The sequence below is a fragment of the Necator americanus genome, chromosome I, assembly GCF_031761385.1.
Source record: "Necator americanus strain Aroian chromosome I, whole genome shotgun sequence".
NCBI classification, from domain to species: domain Eukaryota; kingdom Metazoa; phylum Nematoda; class Chromadorea; order Rhabditida; family Ancylostomatidae; genus Necator; species Necator americanus.
In genome coordinates, this window is record NC_087371.1 from 35,155,961 (window position 1) to 35,171,660 (window position 15,700).

Genomic DNA, 15,700 nt, shown 5'->3' on the forward strand with positions numbered 1-15,700 from the left:
AAAACGTAGTTTTTAATTTATTTTCTTGAGCCAAGATTGGTATTAAATCTCACTAATGGCTTTGATTTTTTCCCACGCTCTGACGAAGGCGATAACGCCGAAACGTTAGCTGTTGTTTAACAAAGGCGATCAATCAACCAATCTTGGCTACAGCTCAAGAATATCAACAAAAAAAACTACGTTTCAATATGCTAAGATTCAAAGACAGTTGAACGCGGACAATACAGTGCTAAAACGCATTGAAACTGTTTGTTTTGGTGAAATTTGAGCCGAGTAATGGTTAAATGCTGGTGGATGAGCATCATTTCTATATGTATATCTTCTACCCAGTAAATCCGTGGATGAATCACGTCCCTACTTCGGGAAAACGCGGGCAAAAACGTTGCATTACCACTTAGCAGTAAATTCCTAGGATCTGGATTACTTTCTGTGCTTGCTCTCTGTGGACAGGGTTGGTAAAGTGGATAAGTAGTCTTCGTGGATGACGATGAAAGAAAGATTGTCTCATCTAAAACTGTGTTCCGATCCATTATACATCGTATTGATTTTGTATGTTTTCAAATATTCCTAGGAAAAAAAAATCTTTCTCGAAGACATTCCACCACATAGATGACTCATCCGTTGACAGCGTTGTACTCTTTCTTCCACGCCCATTTCTTTGTGAGATATAGCTGTTATTCATTTTATTTTGTTTACTTTGAAATATGTCCTCTTTGCACGCAACATTCTTTCCCAGTATACAGAGGTGTTTATCTGTGAAATTGCGGGAAACATCCATTGAAAACGAAAATTCAAAAAGCTGCTCCGGTTCAAATTCCGTGGACAACTGATTACGGATTCAAAATGTGTTATGTAGAGCAGTGTATTTGGATTTTTCTTTTGTTCATATTACTGATCATTTTCTTCTTTCTCTTTTTCTGGCTTCTAGCTATTTCTTATGACCCGTTTTTTTATTCTAGAAATCTATGGATCTTCGTATAGCCTTCTTGTCCCGTCGCCTGTTGGATCGGAGTTCATATTTGTTGCATTATTTTTTTTCTTTAAAGAGAAGATTGTTCTGGATTTTTTTTTGGGGGTTTAGGACTTGTTCTTTTTGAAGGGAAAAGTTGACATCAATGCTTATTTTTGTATTTTGTTCTTGACCTTTCCTTTGTGACATCTCACTATATGAACTTCTGCTTACGAAACTTGTCATTTTTGTTTCCGTGAAAAGAGTTTTAATGGATTCATGGGTTTTTTTTTCTTTCCTATTCGCCTGTTTACTTCTCTTGGCACTGCATTACTTCTGCCATTACCTCAGCAAACGTTATTTTTTTTTATCTTCTTGAAAAAATCATTCCTAAACATCTTTTTTTTAGAGGCCGGAGGGCCCATCCGAGTAGTTTTGTGAAGGACAAGGTTCAACAGAATGTTGGAAGCCGTAGACAATGATTGGCATGCGCTCGGCATGGCTTTTCTATGGGTATGTTTTTCTTAGATTTAGAATAATCAGTTCGGGATAAAATAGGCTGATATGTGAAAATTTCTGACATCCCACCCCATTTTGCACTTGTTCAACGGCCAATGCGGGCGGGCCATGCAAGTGTTCTCGAATATTTCCCCCATGGTGGCATCGACTTGCCTAGTACTTTTACGATTTATGGCTACTCTATCCCCACTATTAATATTTCTGTCGTAAGTTCTTTCCGTACTATCGAAATTTTTCCCTTACCTTGGTGACGTCTTTGAATTTTCCAGGTTGCCGGTTCGTTCCTATTCTTTCGCGTGTTACAATACGTAGTACGATGGTACTTATTCGGCAAATGTTCTTTCCGTGCCTTCTCATACTTTGGAATAAGTGGAAGAAACCGAAACCAAGATAGCAGCAGGGATTTGACGGTGAGCAATTTAAAACCTTATGCTCTTTCAAACTTATTGTTTTCATTTATTCGATCGAAGTGATTAACAAGTAGAACTTTGTTTGTGAGCTGGAAATAAAGATATTCCTGCAGAAATTACACAGTTAGTGTAGTTAGTTAGTTTTACGTAACTTTTTATTGATTTGGCTGGGCTGTAACCAAGATTGGTACCGACCTTTTTTTTTATTAACCGCTAATGAACAGCATTTCCAGTAAAACTAAATGATGAACATATCAATATCGTGTTGTTATAATGCTGATAGAAATGTTTTCACCATTCATTATTCAAAAATGCCTAAACTAAAAGCAGTTGATGCACTAGTTTCATAAGCTATATGCTTATAGTCGGCATCGGATGTGTTTAAATAACAAAACGAGCGTGCTCTCCTATTCCCTGAACTCTCTGCGCTCACCCGTTTGAACACACTCCTTCTGAAATTTACATTTGAATTCTCTTTTCTCTCTTATCTGTTCAATCGAAGACGTTTCGTTTTCACCGGCTGGAAACATTCAGCATTCTGTGAGCACCAGAAATGATAATATTTTGATGTGTTGCTCATCAAAGTTAGAATAATTTGAGAGGATGTGTATCTATACGGTTAATTCAAATTTTCTATTGTGTCGTTTGCGTAAACTCGAATCCGTGGTGATTATTCAGTGATTCTTACACAACAAGTGTTTTTCAACGATATATCAAAATTTTAATCTAGTACAACTTAATTCTTAAACATTATTCTTTGCGTTAAGTCGATAGATAGAAGAATATCAGGTAAAGAATGAGTAGTAATGCGTGACTGAGCGCTGTGGAACTAGCTGGGGAATCGATTCAGGACCATCGCTAGTTCCACTCGGACTACAGCGATTACTGATCCTAACGATGGTCCTGTCTCGATCCCAACCGCTGAGCACCATCGCACCGCCTTGGTCGAGGTGCGACTGCTTGCACAACTGTATCGAACATCAGCTTGTTTGAGCCGACTCTATCAATTAAAGACATCATCCCACGAATCTGGAGTGGTACGGATTTCCGGAGGAGCATACGGGGTCGTAGATTATAGGGAGGAGGGTGGTTCCGTTCATTTCTTCCTAATTGCCGTAGAAAACGGGCCGGAAGATACGGCTTTGAGCGTACTGGCGCACTATTTTCTACAAGGAGTTCGATTGGAGCGCTAGTCCTGTGCGGCGCCGCATCTTCCGGGCCGTTTTTTTTTTACGACCTTCCCAATTCTTTCCCAATTTTTTCCCAAATCCATTCCATGATCTACGATCCCGGATACAAATACTCCACCTGAAATCCGTACCACCTCAGATTCGTGGGGTGATGCCTTCAAGAGCGACAGACTTATTATCTATGCTTTCTGAATTAGCCATTTACACTTCGTTGTCGCCGTAGCGGCGACAGGCTTGTTTAGCTTATTTCAGCAAATAAATACCATTGCAATAACTGTATTTTCTGTTTTATAATGTAACGAAAAAGTGCTGAAGTTGCCGGTGTTCCATGTCCCTGACTAGACTGGAGTGCAAAAGCTTAAACATTGGCCTCATTGAAAGCTCAATGAAACCGCCATTTTTAGGTTGTTCCGCCAAACAAAAAATGGCGAATATCAAATGAAGCTGTGTCATTAATCCATTCAGTTGTAAGTGGATTATGGGCTGGCTATGCATTACTGTTCTACCAGCGTCTTTTCGAAGATCTCATATCCTATCGATGTCAAGTTGCACTTGATTTGGTAAGCTTTCAATGTTTTCGCTGTTCATCGATCCTCGTTATGCCTATCATCCTAGATATACGTTTCATTTGGCTATCTTTTACACGACTTCTTCGATCTCATTATGAACGAGCAATCAGCACGTATCATTGAGTTGGTTTTCCATCACATTGTCGTGATCACTGGATTTATCGTTACCCTGGTATGTTCTAGTGTTTTTTTTTCTAATTTTTTATTTCCATAGGACTTTTTCAGTAGCCTACCCAAGAATTTTGATTTCCAGGTTACGAAAAAATATCTTGGTGTAGTAATATTTGGTCTTCTCATGGAGCTCAACTCAGTATTCCTTCATACTAGAAGCCTTATGAATTTGTAAGTTCTCTTCAACTTTGTTTCATTTTGTTTTCCATTATTCATTCATTTGTCTTCGTTTTTATATCTTAGTAAAATTTGAGGATTTATATGATAACAATTGCATCACTGTGGAAGAAACGATACAGGAGGGTAATTGAGGTGTTATGAGACCAATTTAGTAAACATATTGGGGTCAAAACGACATGAAGCAGGGTGTAGTTGCGTAAGTGGCTGCGCTCGAAGCGGCGCTGTGGAGATGGCGGTTGGAATCGAAGTGGGAGCGCGAACTGTCACGAAAAATGGTGCTAACAAAGGTCCCCATTCGATCGTAACTGCTACGCTCTATCGCACCGCTTCAAGCCCAGCCACCCATGCAACTGCACCGTGCTTGATGCCCTTTTGACCCGACTATACTCACTGTTCATATAGTATGACTTCGGCTTTATTAAAGAGGTTTCACCGCGTCAGGTCTTCTTTTACGCAACAAAAGTGGCGTACTAACTGTCGAAATTGACAATTTTTTTTATTATGACGCCAAGGTGTAACTTGCTGAGAAATTAGCGAGAACCACTGTTAACCATTGAAGTTCTATTTCCTATTTCTTCAATGTGCACAAATTTTACATTGTACTTGGGATCTAAGTAGTAATTCTATGTCTATGACGTTAATTAGGTAAAGGAGGTTACTGATGAATAATTCTGTGAAGTCACAAATAGCGAGTGTAAGCAGGAAATTCTTGGGAGAACAAAGCTTTCAATAAATTCTTTTTTCTGATTTCCAGAATACACTTATTTCCTTATTGCAAAATACTGAAAATAAATCATTTTAAGATACGGTGTGAAGAAGAAATCAACGTCTTTTCGCCTTGTTGCATTGCTTAATATCGTGACTTTAGCAGTGTTCCGAATTAGTGTGTCTTTCTATCTAGTCTACTGGGCTGTAAGTTGTCTTTGTTTCAACGTGGTCTTCCAAACACTACTGTTTGGTTTATCCTTTGAATTATGAAGAGATATTCCATGAGAAATGACCAGTTTTTTTTTTGTTTCAGATCATACAGATTCCAGAAATTCCATGGTTACACAATGTTTTCACTATCTTTGTGATCTTTTCTTTGTTCTGCTCGAACGCTGTTCTTGCCTACAGAGTTATGGCCGCTGACGGTCTTTTCGGTATTTCGTTTTTGTTTTTGTTTTTATCTGAACCATTGTGTAGTGTTTATTGAAATTAAAAAACATATCCAAATCAGGACAATCCCGAGCACGTAAGTCCCCCGCACAAACGGCGAGTACGGCAGTCGATGTTGAGGCAGGAGAAAAGGATGAGGAAGCCGACGAAGATGATGTAAGTCCATATACCAGATCGGTATAGAGCCCTATAGTTGGAAAACAGTTGGTATGCATTCACCATATAATCAACCAATATTCATGTTGACTTCTAACGCTCCGCCAGTGCCTCTGAAGTCAACTCACTTCCATGTTGACGTCGCTAGAACCGAAATGCGATACCAGACTGTTTTTGTATGTATTGAATAGTGTACACATTATGCTGAGAAGAAGTCAGTGAATAAGCTCATCTTCAATCAATAGAGCCTGTTTTCTTTATCAAAATAGAGACATTTCTGCTTCATATCTCGCGCCGTAGTGTTAGTTTACGGAAAAGTAATCCGTCGTTGTAAGGTAGAAATTATTTCAGCAGTTCGACGACTATTATGGCCTTGAAGATTTCCCCTTCACAGGAGGACATCATAGTTGGACGAGGTTCTTTCAAAGGACCTACTGTCTAGTAAAACTAACACAACAAATTTTAAATTATATTTTGATTCTAAATGGTGACATGATTTGAGCCATTAGAACTATAGTTCTTTAGCATTTATTAGACAGAAACCTTTATGTAAACAATCTCAGGAAGTTCTTTTCTGGATTCTTTGATTGTGATTACCTGAAAAATCGGATACTTAACATCTTTCATTTGCAAATTCGTTCAACACATAGGAGGTATGCATTGAGCATGCACCCTTAGTTGATAATGTGACTGGTACTAATGTTCGGATTTGTTGGATTTGTACATACGTTGTTTATTTGAACGGTTTTAAGTGATTTAGTCAGATTTCACACTTTATAATCTAAAAAAATATGCGAATACCCTGTGCTCCGCTATCATCTTCTCCGTTGCTTCCGGATGTTGCGCTGGATTAAAATTCTTCACATCCCATTAAAGGGAGCATACCACGAATCTAGCGTGGTGAAAGAATCCGCATGGAAATCTAGAGCTAGGGTTGTAGATTGCGAGATCAGTGGTGGTTCCGCTCGCCTTTTCCTGATCGTCGTAAGAAATGGCGTGAAAGGTGACGTCCTTTAACACGATTCCAGATGGAATGCGCCACCCTCGTGCACGCTCCGCATCCACATGTGAACGAGAACGGAACGGGAGCGGAATGTGTACACAGAGGAGCGTTCTAGGGTACACTTGTAGGAAATAAAACAGTTCCCGCGCCGTTCTTAACGACGATTAGAAAGAGAGGAGAAAACCACCCCGGATCCCACAATCTACAACCTCATCTCTATCTTTTCCCGCGACTAACCTCATCACATCAGATTCGTGGTATGTTGCCTTTAATGTCGCTCTTCATTTCTGTGAATGTGAAATTGTTTTTTTTTTTTAAAAATTAATTAAGGATATCAGCTAGTTCGTCCCAAAATAGACCAAATTGTTTTGTTTTGGAAGGATAGATGTTGTGATTTCTAGTTTCCAGAGCAGTGTCCATTCAAGTCATGGGAGCTGAATATTTAAATTCATTGTAGTTTTTCAATGATAAGAAGAAATTAATGAATAGCGAAGTTTGCAGTTGAGCATGAGGTCTTCGCATATTCTTGGATGCTACTGTGTTAATAGGGATTTATATAAAATTCGAGGATTTTGTATAATTATGTTAGCCTTGCCTGAAGTTAATGATATATTTGCAGAATTTACAACATGAAGTTGCCGTCCAAACAACGGATGCGCGTGTTCTTGTCGACGATGTCACTCAAACGGTTTCTTAAACCATTATGTGTATTCGTGGTTGTTCCACAACGTTTCAAAAGATCCTCCTATGCATCATTATTTCGGTCGCTAAGCTTTCGTGGTGCCCAAATTTCTGGTGTGAGTGCTAAGAAATCGTTGGAACAGTAAGTAACGTTGGGATTCTGATTATTATTTTCGATTTCGTACTAGTTAGTCAACAATATTTTACTGTTCTTAACACTTCCATCCAGAAAAATTTCGTTTTCCTTGGCTACCGAAGCTTCATCGTCCGTTAAGATGTGTTTGTTTCACCTGTCTGTATCGACTGTTGTTTCATTTTCACTTTTTTTTCCCCTCTGAAAATCGCGCAGAGCTTCCGCCTGCTTTACATTTATTCATGTTTGTTTATTACCCGTTCTAAGAAGATCTGTTATTGTTTTGTTCCTACGCGATATTTTACGTGTTACTTAGTATTTTGAACCGATGTTCAAACAATGTCTTACATTTAATTTAAAACAGTATTTTTGTCACGCTCTTCTGGAAGTGTAATTATTGTTTGGGAATATGATTTCATTCCGAAAATAAAGGTATTATCGAAAAATCAAGCAAAAGGAAGTAATTAATGTCATCACCAATGTCTGAATGACGGACATCAGACTTTTTGTGCGGCTCGCTTCGATCGCTCTCAGTGATCAATAAGAAGTTTGAGCAGGCCGCTTTTAAATAAGAAATCTATGCGTAAGGAGCCTCTTGTTCCTCAAACTTCACATTTTTTTCCAAATTCCTTCGATCACGGAGCAATTTGGAACTTTTTTTTTGAGGTATCAGGTGGAGTTCTCGTTGTTGTTCTCAAAAATTAACGTAGATAGACGAATGACGAAAAATGACGTGAACGTCGTCATTATACTGAGAAAGATAAGGGTCTCACGTCAGTTCACGTCATAGAGGAACGGCTTTTTTTCCTGTCGTGCTACCCTCCTCTAATTCTTTCCCTCTACGTTTTTCAACACTGCCATCTATGGTTGTAAATGCGATAAAACGGCGCTGTACCCCTACAAAAATTCCGATACGTATTGGATCCTATCGATGAGGGCGCAGAATTAACTTACAGCAGCTGCAGCACGCGGAAGCTATCGATTTACTATCGATTTCTCGTACATTATAAATGATTCTATGATCGATACGCGCGGCCGTTTTTATTATGCTTTGATGGACCGATTAACGGCCACTCGTCGCAGCAACTTCTAATCCTTCATCTCCATCTCTTTCTGCTTTCCTAAATAAATCGAGCAGAAAGGAGAGCGAAGTCTATCTATGAGATAGAAAGAATGTTATGGAAGTGTAGTCTAAACAGAAAAAAAAAACGACAGAAAGGAGCGCTAGATAGAAGAATAAGATGAAAAATAGGATGGGGTTAGGCATGAAAAAAGAAACGGCCACGAAAAAGAAAAAGAAAAAAATGAATAAATAAGTGGATAAGTAAATAAATGAACAAATAACTAAGCAAATAAATATATAGAAATAAATAAATAAATATATATATATATATAGAAACAAATATAAATATATAATATATAAATATATATATATATATATATTACTTCAAAATTACGGTGCACTTTCGTACGCGGTTCGCAGAATATTTTGTGTCCTCGGAATTTAAAGTGCCTTCCTTAGGAAAGGTAGGCTTATGTTACCATGGAGAGTTAGTTAGGTTTGTGTACAGTTATATATGAGAAATAATTCAATGAACAGTAGAAATTATGTTTATAACGAGACCAGGGACACATATAAACGTTGTCTAACATGATCGATATCGCTTAGATTGAAAAAGGAGATGCAAAACGCAGAGATTTGTTAGTAAACTAGCGAACTAATGCATCAATGGTATTTCATTCGTTTCCTATACCACATTATTTATCTCTTTACATGTGTTTATCCATAACTTTACTTTGTTGAAGGCAGCATACCACGAATCTGACGTGGTATGGATTTCCGGTGGAGTTTTCTTATCGTAAAGGTCGTAGATTGTGGACACAGGGATGGTTTCCGCTCATTTCTCCCTGGATCACTGCAAACAGATGACCCAGAACGCTTCACTTCTTACGACTTCTTTTGGAACCATACATGCGATAGTCGGAACCACTGCTTCCGACCTCCTTCACTTTTGGACGGTTGACGAAGGGATCCTCATTAATTGCCCTAATTAAAAGGATAAAGGATAAAGTCACTGGCGTATCAATCCACTTGCCCAACCGTTTTACTAATTCGACCTCCTTGACGTTTTGGAACGCGTGTTGTTTTTTTCCACCGTGTGGCTACGAAGGGATCCTCATTAACTTGCCGACTGCACCTCACATTGCCCTAATTAATGCCCATTAATTGCAATAGCTTGCCTTATCGAATGCACATTCTACAATACACAGTTTGGAGTCAGGCAAGTGCGATCGTACATTCAGTTTCGGGCTAACTGCTTCTTGAGAGTCGTGGGATGCGCTTCCACAACTCTCGCTTAGTCATCGAGACCACACCTAACCAGAGCACTGGCCCTTATCGCCTTCCTCAAGTCGTCGGTTATGAAAGGTAAACAGAAATTGATCTTTTTCGAGTCATCCACTGTGGCATAATTTCGCTGCGCAATAATATCTGGCCTCCGCGGTACATTAGCAATGTAGCCATTAAAAGTTGCGATCCGCTGCGCTAGGTTAAAGGCATCACCCCACGAATCTGAGGTGGTGCGGGTTTCACAGGGTTTTAGATTATGGGAGGTGGGTGGTTCCATCCATTTCTTCCTAGTTGCTGTAGAAAACGGCGCGGAAGATGCGGCGCGTGCACAAGGCTGACGCGCTCCAATCGAACTCATTTTAGAAAATAGCTATTCGGTACGCTCGAAGCCGTATCTTCCAGGCCGCTTTTTATGGCAGTTGGGAAGAAATGAACGGAATCACGCTTCTCTCAATGATCTACGATCCCCTACACGGATACTCCACCGGAAATCCACCCCAGATTCGTGGGGTGATGCATTTAATCCCATCGATCCACTCCTGGACATCTGATGTCACCTTTGCGGCTGTTCTAAACATGTTACGAATGAGTGATTTCTTGGTTTTCCAAGGATGAGAGGAAAGACAGTGAACTGATATGTTTTTACTACTAGGTTTTCGAAACTATCGTGTCTTCCACTCACCGTTGGACCACTGTTATAGTGACCGAGGCGGAAAGAGCACTGTGACTAAAAAGGAATTCGTGGAGAGAAGGCGAAAACAACAAGGAAAAAAAGGAAAATGGAAAGACGAAAAGAGGAAAAAGAAGCAAGAAGAAATCATCAGCACCAATTGACAACAAGAGCCGTAGGTTTTCAGTGATCCAAAGAGAAATGAGCGGAACCTCCCCACCCTCTTGTCTGCCATCTATGACCCCATATAGGAAAACTCGGATCGGAAATCCATACCACGTCAGATTCGTGGTATGCCGCCTTCAAGCAAATCCATCACTTTATTGATTATATCGGTCGTGGTCGTGACCAAGATATGCTTATTTATATCCGGATCCGATCCGCCACGGTAGGGATATACTTATTTTCTATCCTTATATAGTCGGATCAAAACGACATGAAACACGGACATTTGCGCAAGCGGCTGCGCTCAAAGCGGAGCGGTGGAGAGTTGGGATCGTTTAAGGAACCACGCTACCGCCACACACCTCTGCAGTTCGCCATGGTCCCACCTCGATTCCAACCACTGTCTCCACCGCACCGCTTCCGAGTGCGGCCGCCTGCGCAACGGTCCGTGTTTCATGTCGTTTTGACCCAACTATAGTTCCGATTCCTTGAGAAAATGTTCTGATTCATTCAAAATTCTTTTTCGGTAGATCTTTTGTATATGTGAATAAATTTAATATAAGCTAAAACAAATGTGCAAATAAATTATTGATTAAACTAATCTATAGAGTCAGATATGAATTTCCTACAACAAATTGGATTTTTTTTTTGCTCAAAGTTATCTCGCTTTACAGGAAAACTTCGGAAAAAGTGGTACAGCTTCAAAATCATTATCTGGAACCAGCCCCGTCGTCGTCAAAATGCCTTACAGCAGCTTTGTACGCAGTGAATCATGGTGGCGGCACAGGAAATGTCATGTTTGAACTTCTAGGTCTCTATGCTATAGCGAAAAAAGTCGGGAGGTTGTTTTATTCTATTATTATTATTATTCACTTATACTTCACTTTTTTCTGATAGTTTTATGACTTACTTAGTTTTGAAGAACATTGCATAATCAGCAAGTAAGTGATTTTATCTGTACTCTTACTAAGAATCCATGAAATTCAGGGTTGCGGTGGTTTATGACAATTTTTTAAACGATAAAATCGGTCAAATCGCTACAATCTTCCCAAATATTGTGTATTTTTTCCGCGAAGGGGTGAGATTATTGTATTTTTTCAAAAGTAAATTTTAAAGTAAATTGATAGCTACGTTTTGCTGCACTCCGTTGTGCTTTTTGAAGCGGAACGCAAGGCAAAATCTTTTCCAGACAAATTGTGGAGAGCCCTCTTTTGTTAGTTTAAAATACAAAGGTTGTTGTACCTATGATGATGATATTATCAACACGATTTCTTCACACAAAAATCTACATTCTATCAAGGTTGAGCTGTTTTATTTACAGGTCAGTTTCCAATTTTATTTTTATTATTTTATTTTTATTTTAGTTTTATTTTATCATCTTATTTTTTATTTATTTTTATCATAATTTTTTATTTTAGCCATTTTTGCATTTATTTGGGAGAAGCTAAGAAAATAAAAAAGGAAAATATAATAAAATTGTCGCGTACAGTCCAGTAAAACGCTTTGATTTATAATGCAATAAGGCGTAAGCGGTTCGACAAGGGGGAGCCGGAACCTTCTCAGGTGAAGAGAGTTTGGCTCATGAGGCGCAGTGCAAGTGATGAGGACCCGTTCGCCAACCGCCCAGAGGTGAAGAGTATCCCTTCAAAATTCGAAAGGAGTCGGAGCATAGGCTCCGATTATCGTATTTATACGGCTTATTACAAGAGTTTCCATGCGGTGCAGCTAGCGGTTGACTTCAATTTAGGGATGAGTCCGGTAGTCCGGCGGCACCACCTACTGGCGGTACGTCAGAAGCACAATGGAACACAGATCGGGAACACAGGATTGATCCGAGCTGTACGGCAACTTACTGACTCAATACATCTTTGCATATATATCGAGACAGTGCACCCCCTACCCCAAAGTCCTACACTACAGTATGCGCCAAAGGTACTGCCGAATGGTGAAGTGTTGCAAGTGTCTGCCCGCTTCCAGGGAGAATTTGAGTACGACAATCTCTCCTCAGCCCCTTTTCTTTTTTTTTCTTTTTTCCTCCTTTTCCCGACTTTCACCAGCTTCATTGGCTTCTCCGCAAAATATCCAGGACATAAGTAGTCTTCCACATCCACATAAGTAATGAATTCCTTTTTTATCCGTTTTGTAACTTGTTCTGCTGCTAGAGGGCCAAAAGCTCGTAGTTTTTAGGGATCGAATTACGACTTCACTTTTTCGCGTAAGTGTGCATGTTATGAGCGGGTGTAGCGCAGCCTGTAAGAGGTGCCGCTGCGACTTCACGATCAATCGATGGTTCGAGATCGCCCTAAAGTCGACCAAGTCTTTCGTTTTTCTGAAGTCGATTAACAGTACCATACATCTCTCGGAGGATAAAAACACTGACTTGAGATGCTCCTGCAAGTCATTCTATAGGCTGGACATACGTTCGTAAACCTGAGACGATTCTGAATCATTATAAAGTATCCAGAGTGGGCTGATTAACCCCAGACACTTTATCTTGTTTTTTTCTTCTGCGTACTGTAATCCCCAAGAACCTTTTAGAGCTATAAATTCTTCTGGAGCCTTCAACCACAAATTGTTCGCCAACTTTTCAACGCTGCTTCGCATGTACAGTATGCTGCCTCCAACCAACTATTCCAACCTAAGCCTAAGAAGGATACGCTCAAGTGAGTTTGTAGCGTATTAATGTTTATTTCTGTCCGTAAATCTTAACCATAATGATTATTTTAATTTGTTTATTTTTTTCAAAAGTTTATATTTCACTAGCATTTGTATCCACATACGAAGAGGTGATTTTCAAAAATCATCCGATTCTCTAGCATCTGAAGAGGATTTCACACGTACAGCAACAGATTTCGTCCTAACTAAAGGTGAGAACATATTTGAAAATATAAATAAAATTATTAAAATAAAAATTAAAATTAAATTATATAGTGTAAATATTTGTATGTAAGACGTGCCTTTTCATTTTAATATCCGCATTTGTGCGGAACCGCGTTAATAATAGGATTACAGCTCGAGAAGAGGATTCACGAATACCGTACCTTTACGTGATGTCGGATGACAGCTTATGGGCACAAAATACGTTCCATACATACGAAAGAACTAGCATTGCCGCTAACAACAGTACACCACCGTGTACAGAATGGGAATTCAGCAAAATGTTTTGTGATAGAGTTCTACTTACAGGCACGTTAATTATTTTTATTCTATTTAAAAATTTTATTCCACAATACATATGGTCGAGTCGAAACGACACGGAAGCACGGACAGTTGCATAAGCGGTTGCGCTCGAAGCGGTGCGGTGGAGCGTAGCGGTTGGAATCGTGGTGGGACCATCGCGAACTGCAGAGATGGGTGACGGTATCGTGAATCCCTACACGATCCCAACCGCCGCGCTCCACTGCGTCGCATCGAGCGCAGCCGCTTGCGCAACTGTGCGGGCTTTTTGTTGTTTTTCACCGCCTACAAACGTCTGAATCATGTTTGGATGAGCGTCGACAAAAGTGCTAGGATTGATGAGGGAAGGTTCTTTAACAGAAACAAAAAAAAATGAGAAACGAGAAACACCGAACGTTCCCTTTTTTTACAGACTGATTAAAATCCTTAAGCTCTCAAGGAAAGTCTTTGACACGTCTTCAGTGGAAACGTATAAGATTAGGTCAATAATAAATTGTCTGAGAGGCTATTTTGAATACCAATCTTTTTTTTTACAAACTTTTATCCTTGGAGAAATCCATGTTCTGTGGTTTTGGCTGAGCACACTTTTTTCGATTTTTATAATTTCCAAAAGAAGTGTTCAAAGTGAATTTTCAGAAAGCAGGAGTTGCTCCAAAACTAAAAGTGCTAAATTTTAGATGGCTAGCTTCGTTCCGAAACACCTCCTTTCCCATTTAGTCAAGGAGAACTCGAACTCCAATAAATAAACACAAGTAGAAGGACACAAAGAACAAATACTAAGCGATTTACACCCGCATGAAACAAAGCAGTGCCGAAAAAAAGAAAACTCCAGACAATTTTCTGGAAGAAAACAGAACAGAAAAGACTTGTGATGAGATCTGCAGGAATGAATACAGAACCAAATAGTGTCCGGACGATCTTACGGGTCACACTAGAAGACTGACACTCGGTCGTGGTAGATCCAGGACTGCGATCGTTACCTCTTTGACCACCGCAACCGACACTACGGCTTTTCTTATTGAAGCGACTGTTCGAATTTCGACGTTGGAATTCGTCCCACAGTAGAAAGGGTAGAAAGGGTCCCAATCGTAGTTCAAAACTATAAGAATGAAATTCCTCGTACAAATCCAGAAATTTTGGAAATAAGTAACATTTAAAAAACCGATGTCCTCGTTGACCATAAAATCAATTGTGCGTCCCGCTCCCGCGAAATTTGGGCCTACGTTGTCGTGATGGGGGATCAATAGAATCCTTTCCCGGAGCTGTTATCAACCTGGACCTCATGGATGAGGACCAAAAGAATTTTTTTTCACCTCTGAAATTTTTCACTGACTCATCGATTAGCTCTAATAGTTATTATTATTATTATTATTATTATTATTATTATTATTATTATTATTATTATTATTATTATTATTATTATTATTATTATTATTATTATTATTATTATTATTATTATTATTATTATTATTATTATTATTATTATTATTATTATTATTATTATTATTATTATTATTATTCGGGTTTTTATTCGAATCTAATATTCCTAACAATAATTTAATTTATTTAGCATCAATGTCAACTTATGGATACTGGATTGGATATTTATCACGTGGTCAGAAGGTCTACTATAACTATGCCTTCACTAACGAGTTCGAGAAACAACTCGGACCCACAGATTTCTGGCCCCCACACTGGATTGCAATCCAGTATCAACATCGAGAGAAGAAGATAAGGGAATGGTTTCCACACGATCCTGATGTCATAAGGAATTCAAATATCTGAGAAAATACTTTGGTAGGATGTGTAGTTTGTTTCCTGTGTGTGTGGATTTACGGAATTATTTCCGTTTTGGAAGATATTTAGATCTATCTACAAGCTTATCGAATGTTTACGGATAATAAGGTGACCTTTTTCAATAGTCTATAGTTCTAGTCTTCTTAAAGACATATCAGGGTAAAAATAAATATAATAATAAAAAAACGTTAATATGTCTTTAAAAAGACAAGAACTGCAGACGTTAGCTTTAACTTTAACTTTAACTTTAACTTTAACTTTAACTGTGTTATATTATATTATTATATATTATATTTATGCATATTATATTATACTATTATATTATTTTTGGTGTGGTTGTTTAAGAGCATCGTAATGTTTACGTTTCCTAAAGATCTAGTGAATGAGGTGTAGTGAGTGAGGAGACAGCCTCATTGTTGCCT

At 38.9% G+C, this 15,700-nt stretch overlaps 2 protein-coding genes across 6 annotated transcripts; both read left to right on the forward strand.

Annotated features, from left to right (window-relative positions):
• Nucleotides 1-1,408: 1,408 nt before the first annotated feature.
• Nucleotides 1,409-7,132, forward strand: RB195_007852 (uncharacterized protein; the record flags this gene model as incomplete). 4 transcript variants are annotated; one of them, XM_064181704.1, is made up of 10 exons in its annotated part: nt 1,409-1,462; nt 1,738-1,878; nt 3,473-3,628; nt 3,684-3,809; nt 3,891-3,979; nt 4,792-4,900; nt 5,010-5,130; nt 5,208-5,302; nt 5,654-5,718; nt 6,925-7,132. In XM_064181704.1, 10 exons carry the CDS (start codon nt 1,409-1,411, stop codon nt 7,130-7,132), a joined length of 1,164 nt encoding a protein of 387 aa, XP_064038471.1. The 4 variants fall into 4 exon arrangements, with proteins under 4 accessions (XP_064038471.1, XP_013292850.1, XP_064038472.1 ...); XM_064181702.1 differs by lacking the exon at nt 1,409-1,462 and adding an exon at nt 1,564-1,674; XM_013437396.2 differs by lacking the exon at nt 5,654-5,718 and having other exon boundaries at nt 6,925-7,002.
• Nucleotides 7,133-10,248: 3,116 nt separating this feature from the next.
• On the forward strand, nt 10,249-15,266 carry RB195_007853 (uncharacterized protein; the record flags this gene model as incomplete). 2 transcript variants are annotated; one of them, XM_064181706.1, is made up of 7 exons in its annotated part: nt 10,249-10,314; nt 10,391-10,527; nt 10,979-11,146; nt 12,052-12,143; nt 13,121-13,171; nt 13,317-13,477; nt 14,835-15,266. In XM_064181706.1, 7 exons carry the CDS (start codon nt 10,249-10,251, stop codon nt 15,264-15,266), a joined length of 1,107 nt encoding a protein of 368 aa, XP_064038474.1. The 2 variants fall into 2 exon arrangements, with proteins under 2 accessions (XP_064038474.1, XP_064038475.1); XM_064181705.1 differs by lacking the exons at nt 12,052-12,143; nt 13,121-13,171 and having other exon boundaries at nt 10,979-11,115; nt 13,317-13,490; nt 15,052-15,266.
• Between the last annotated feature and the right edge of the window lie 434 nt (nt 15,267-15,700).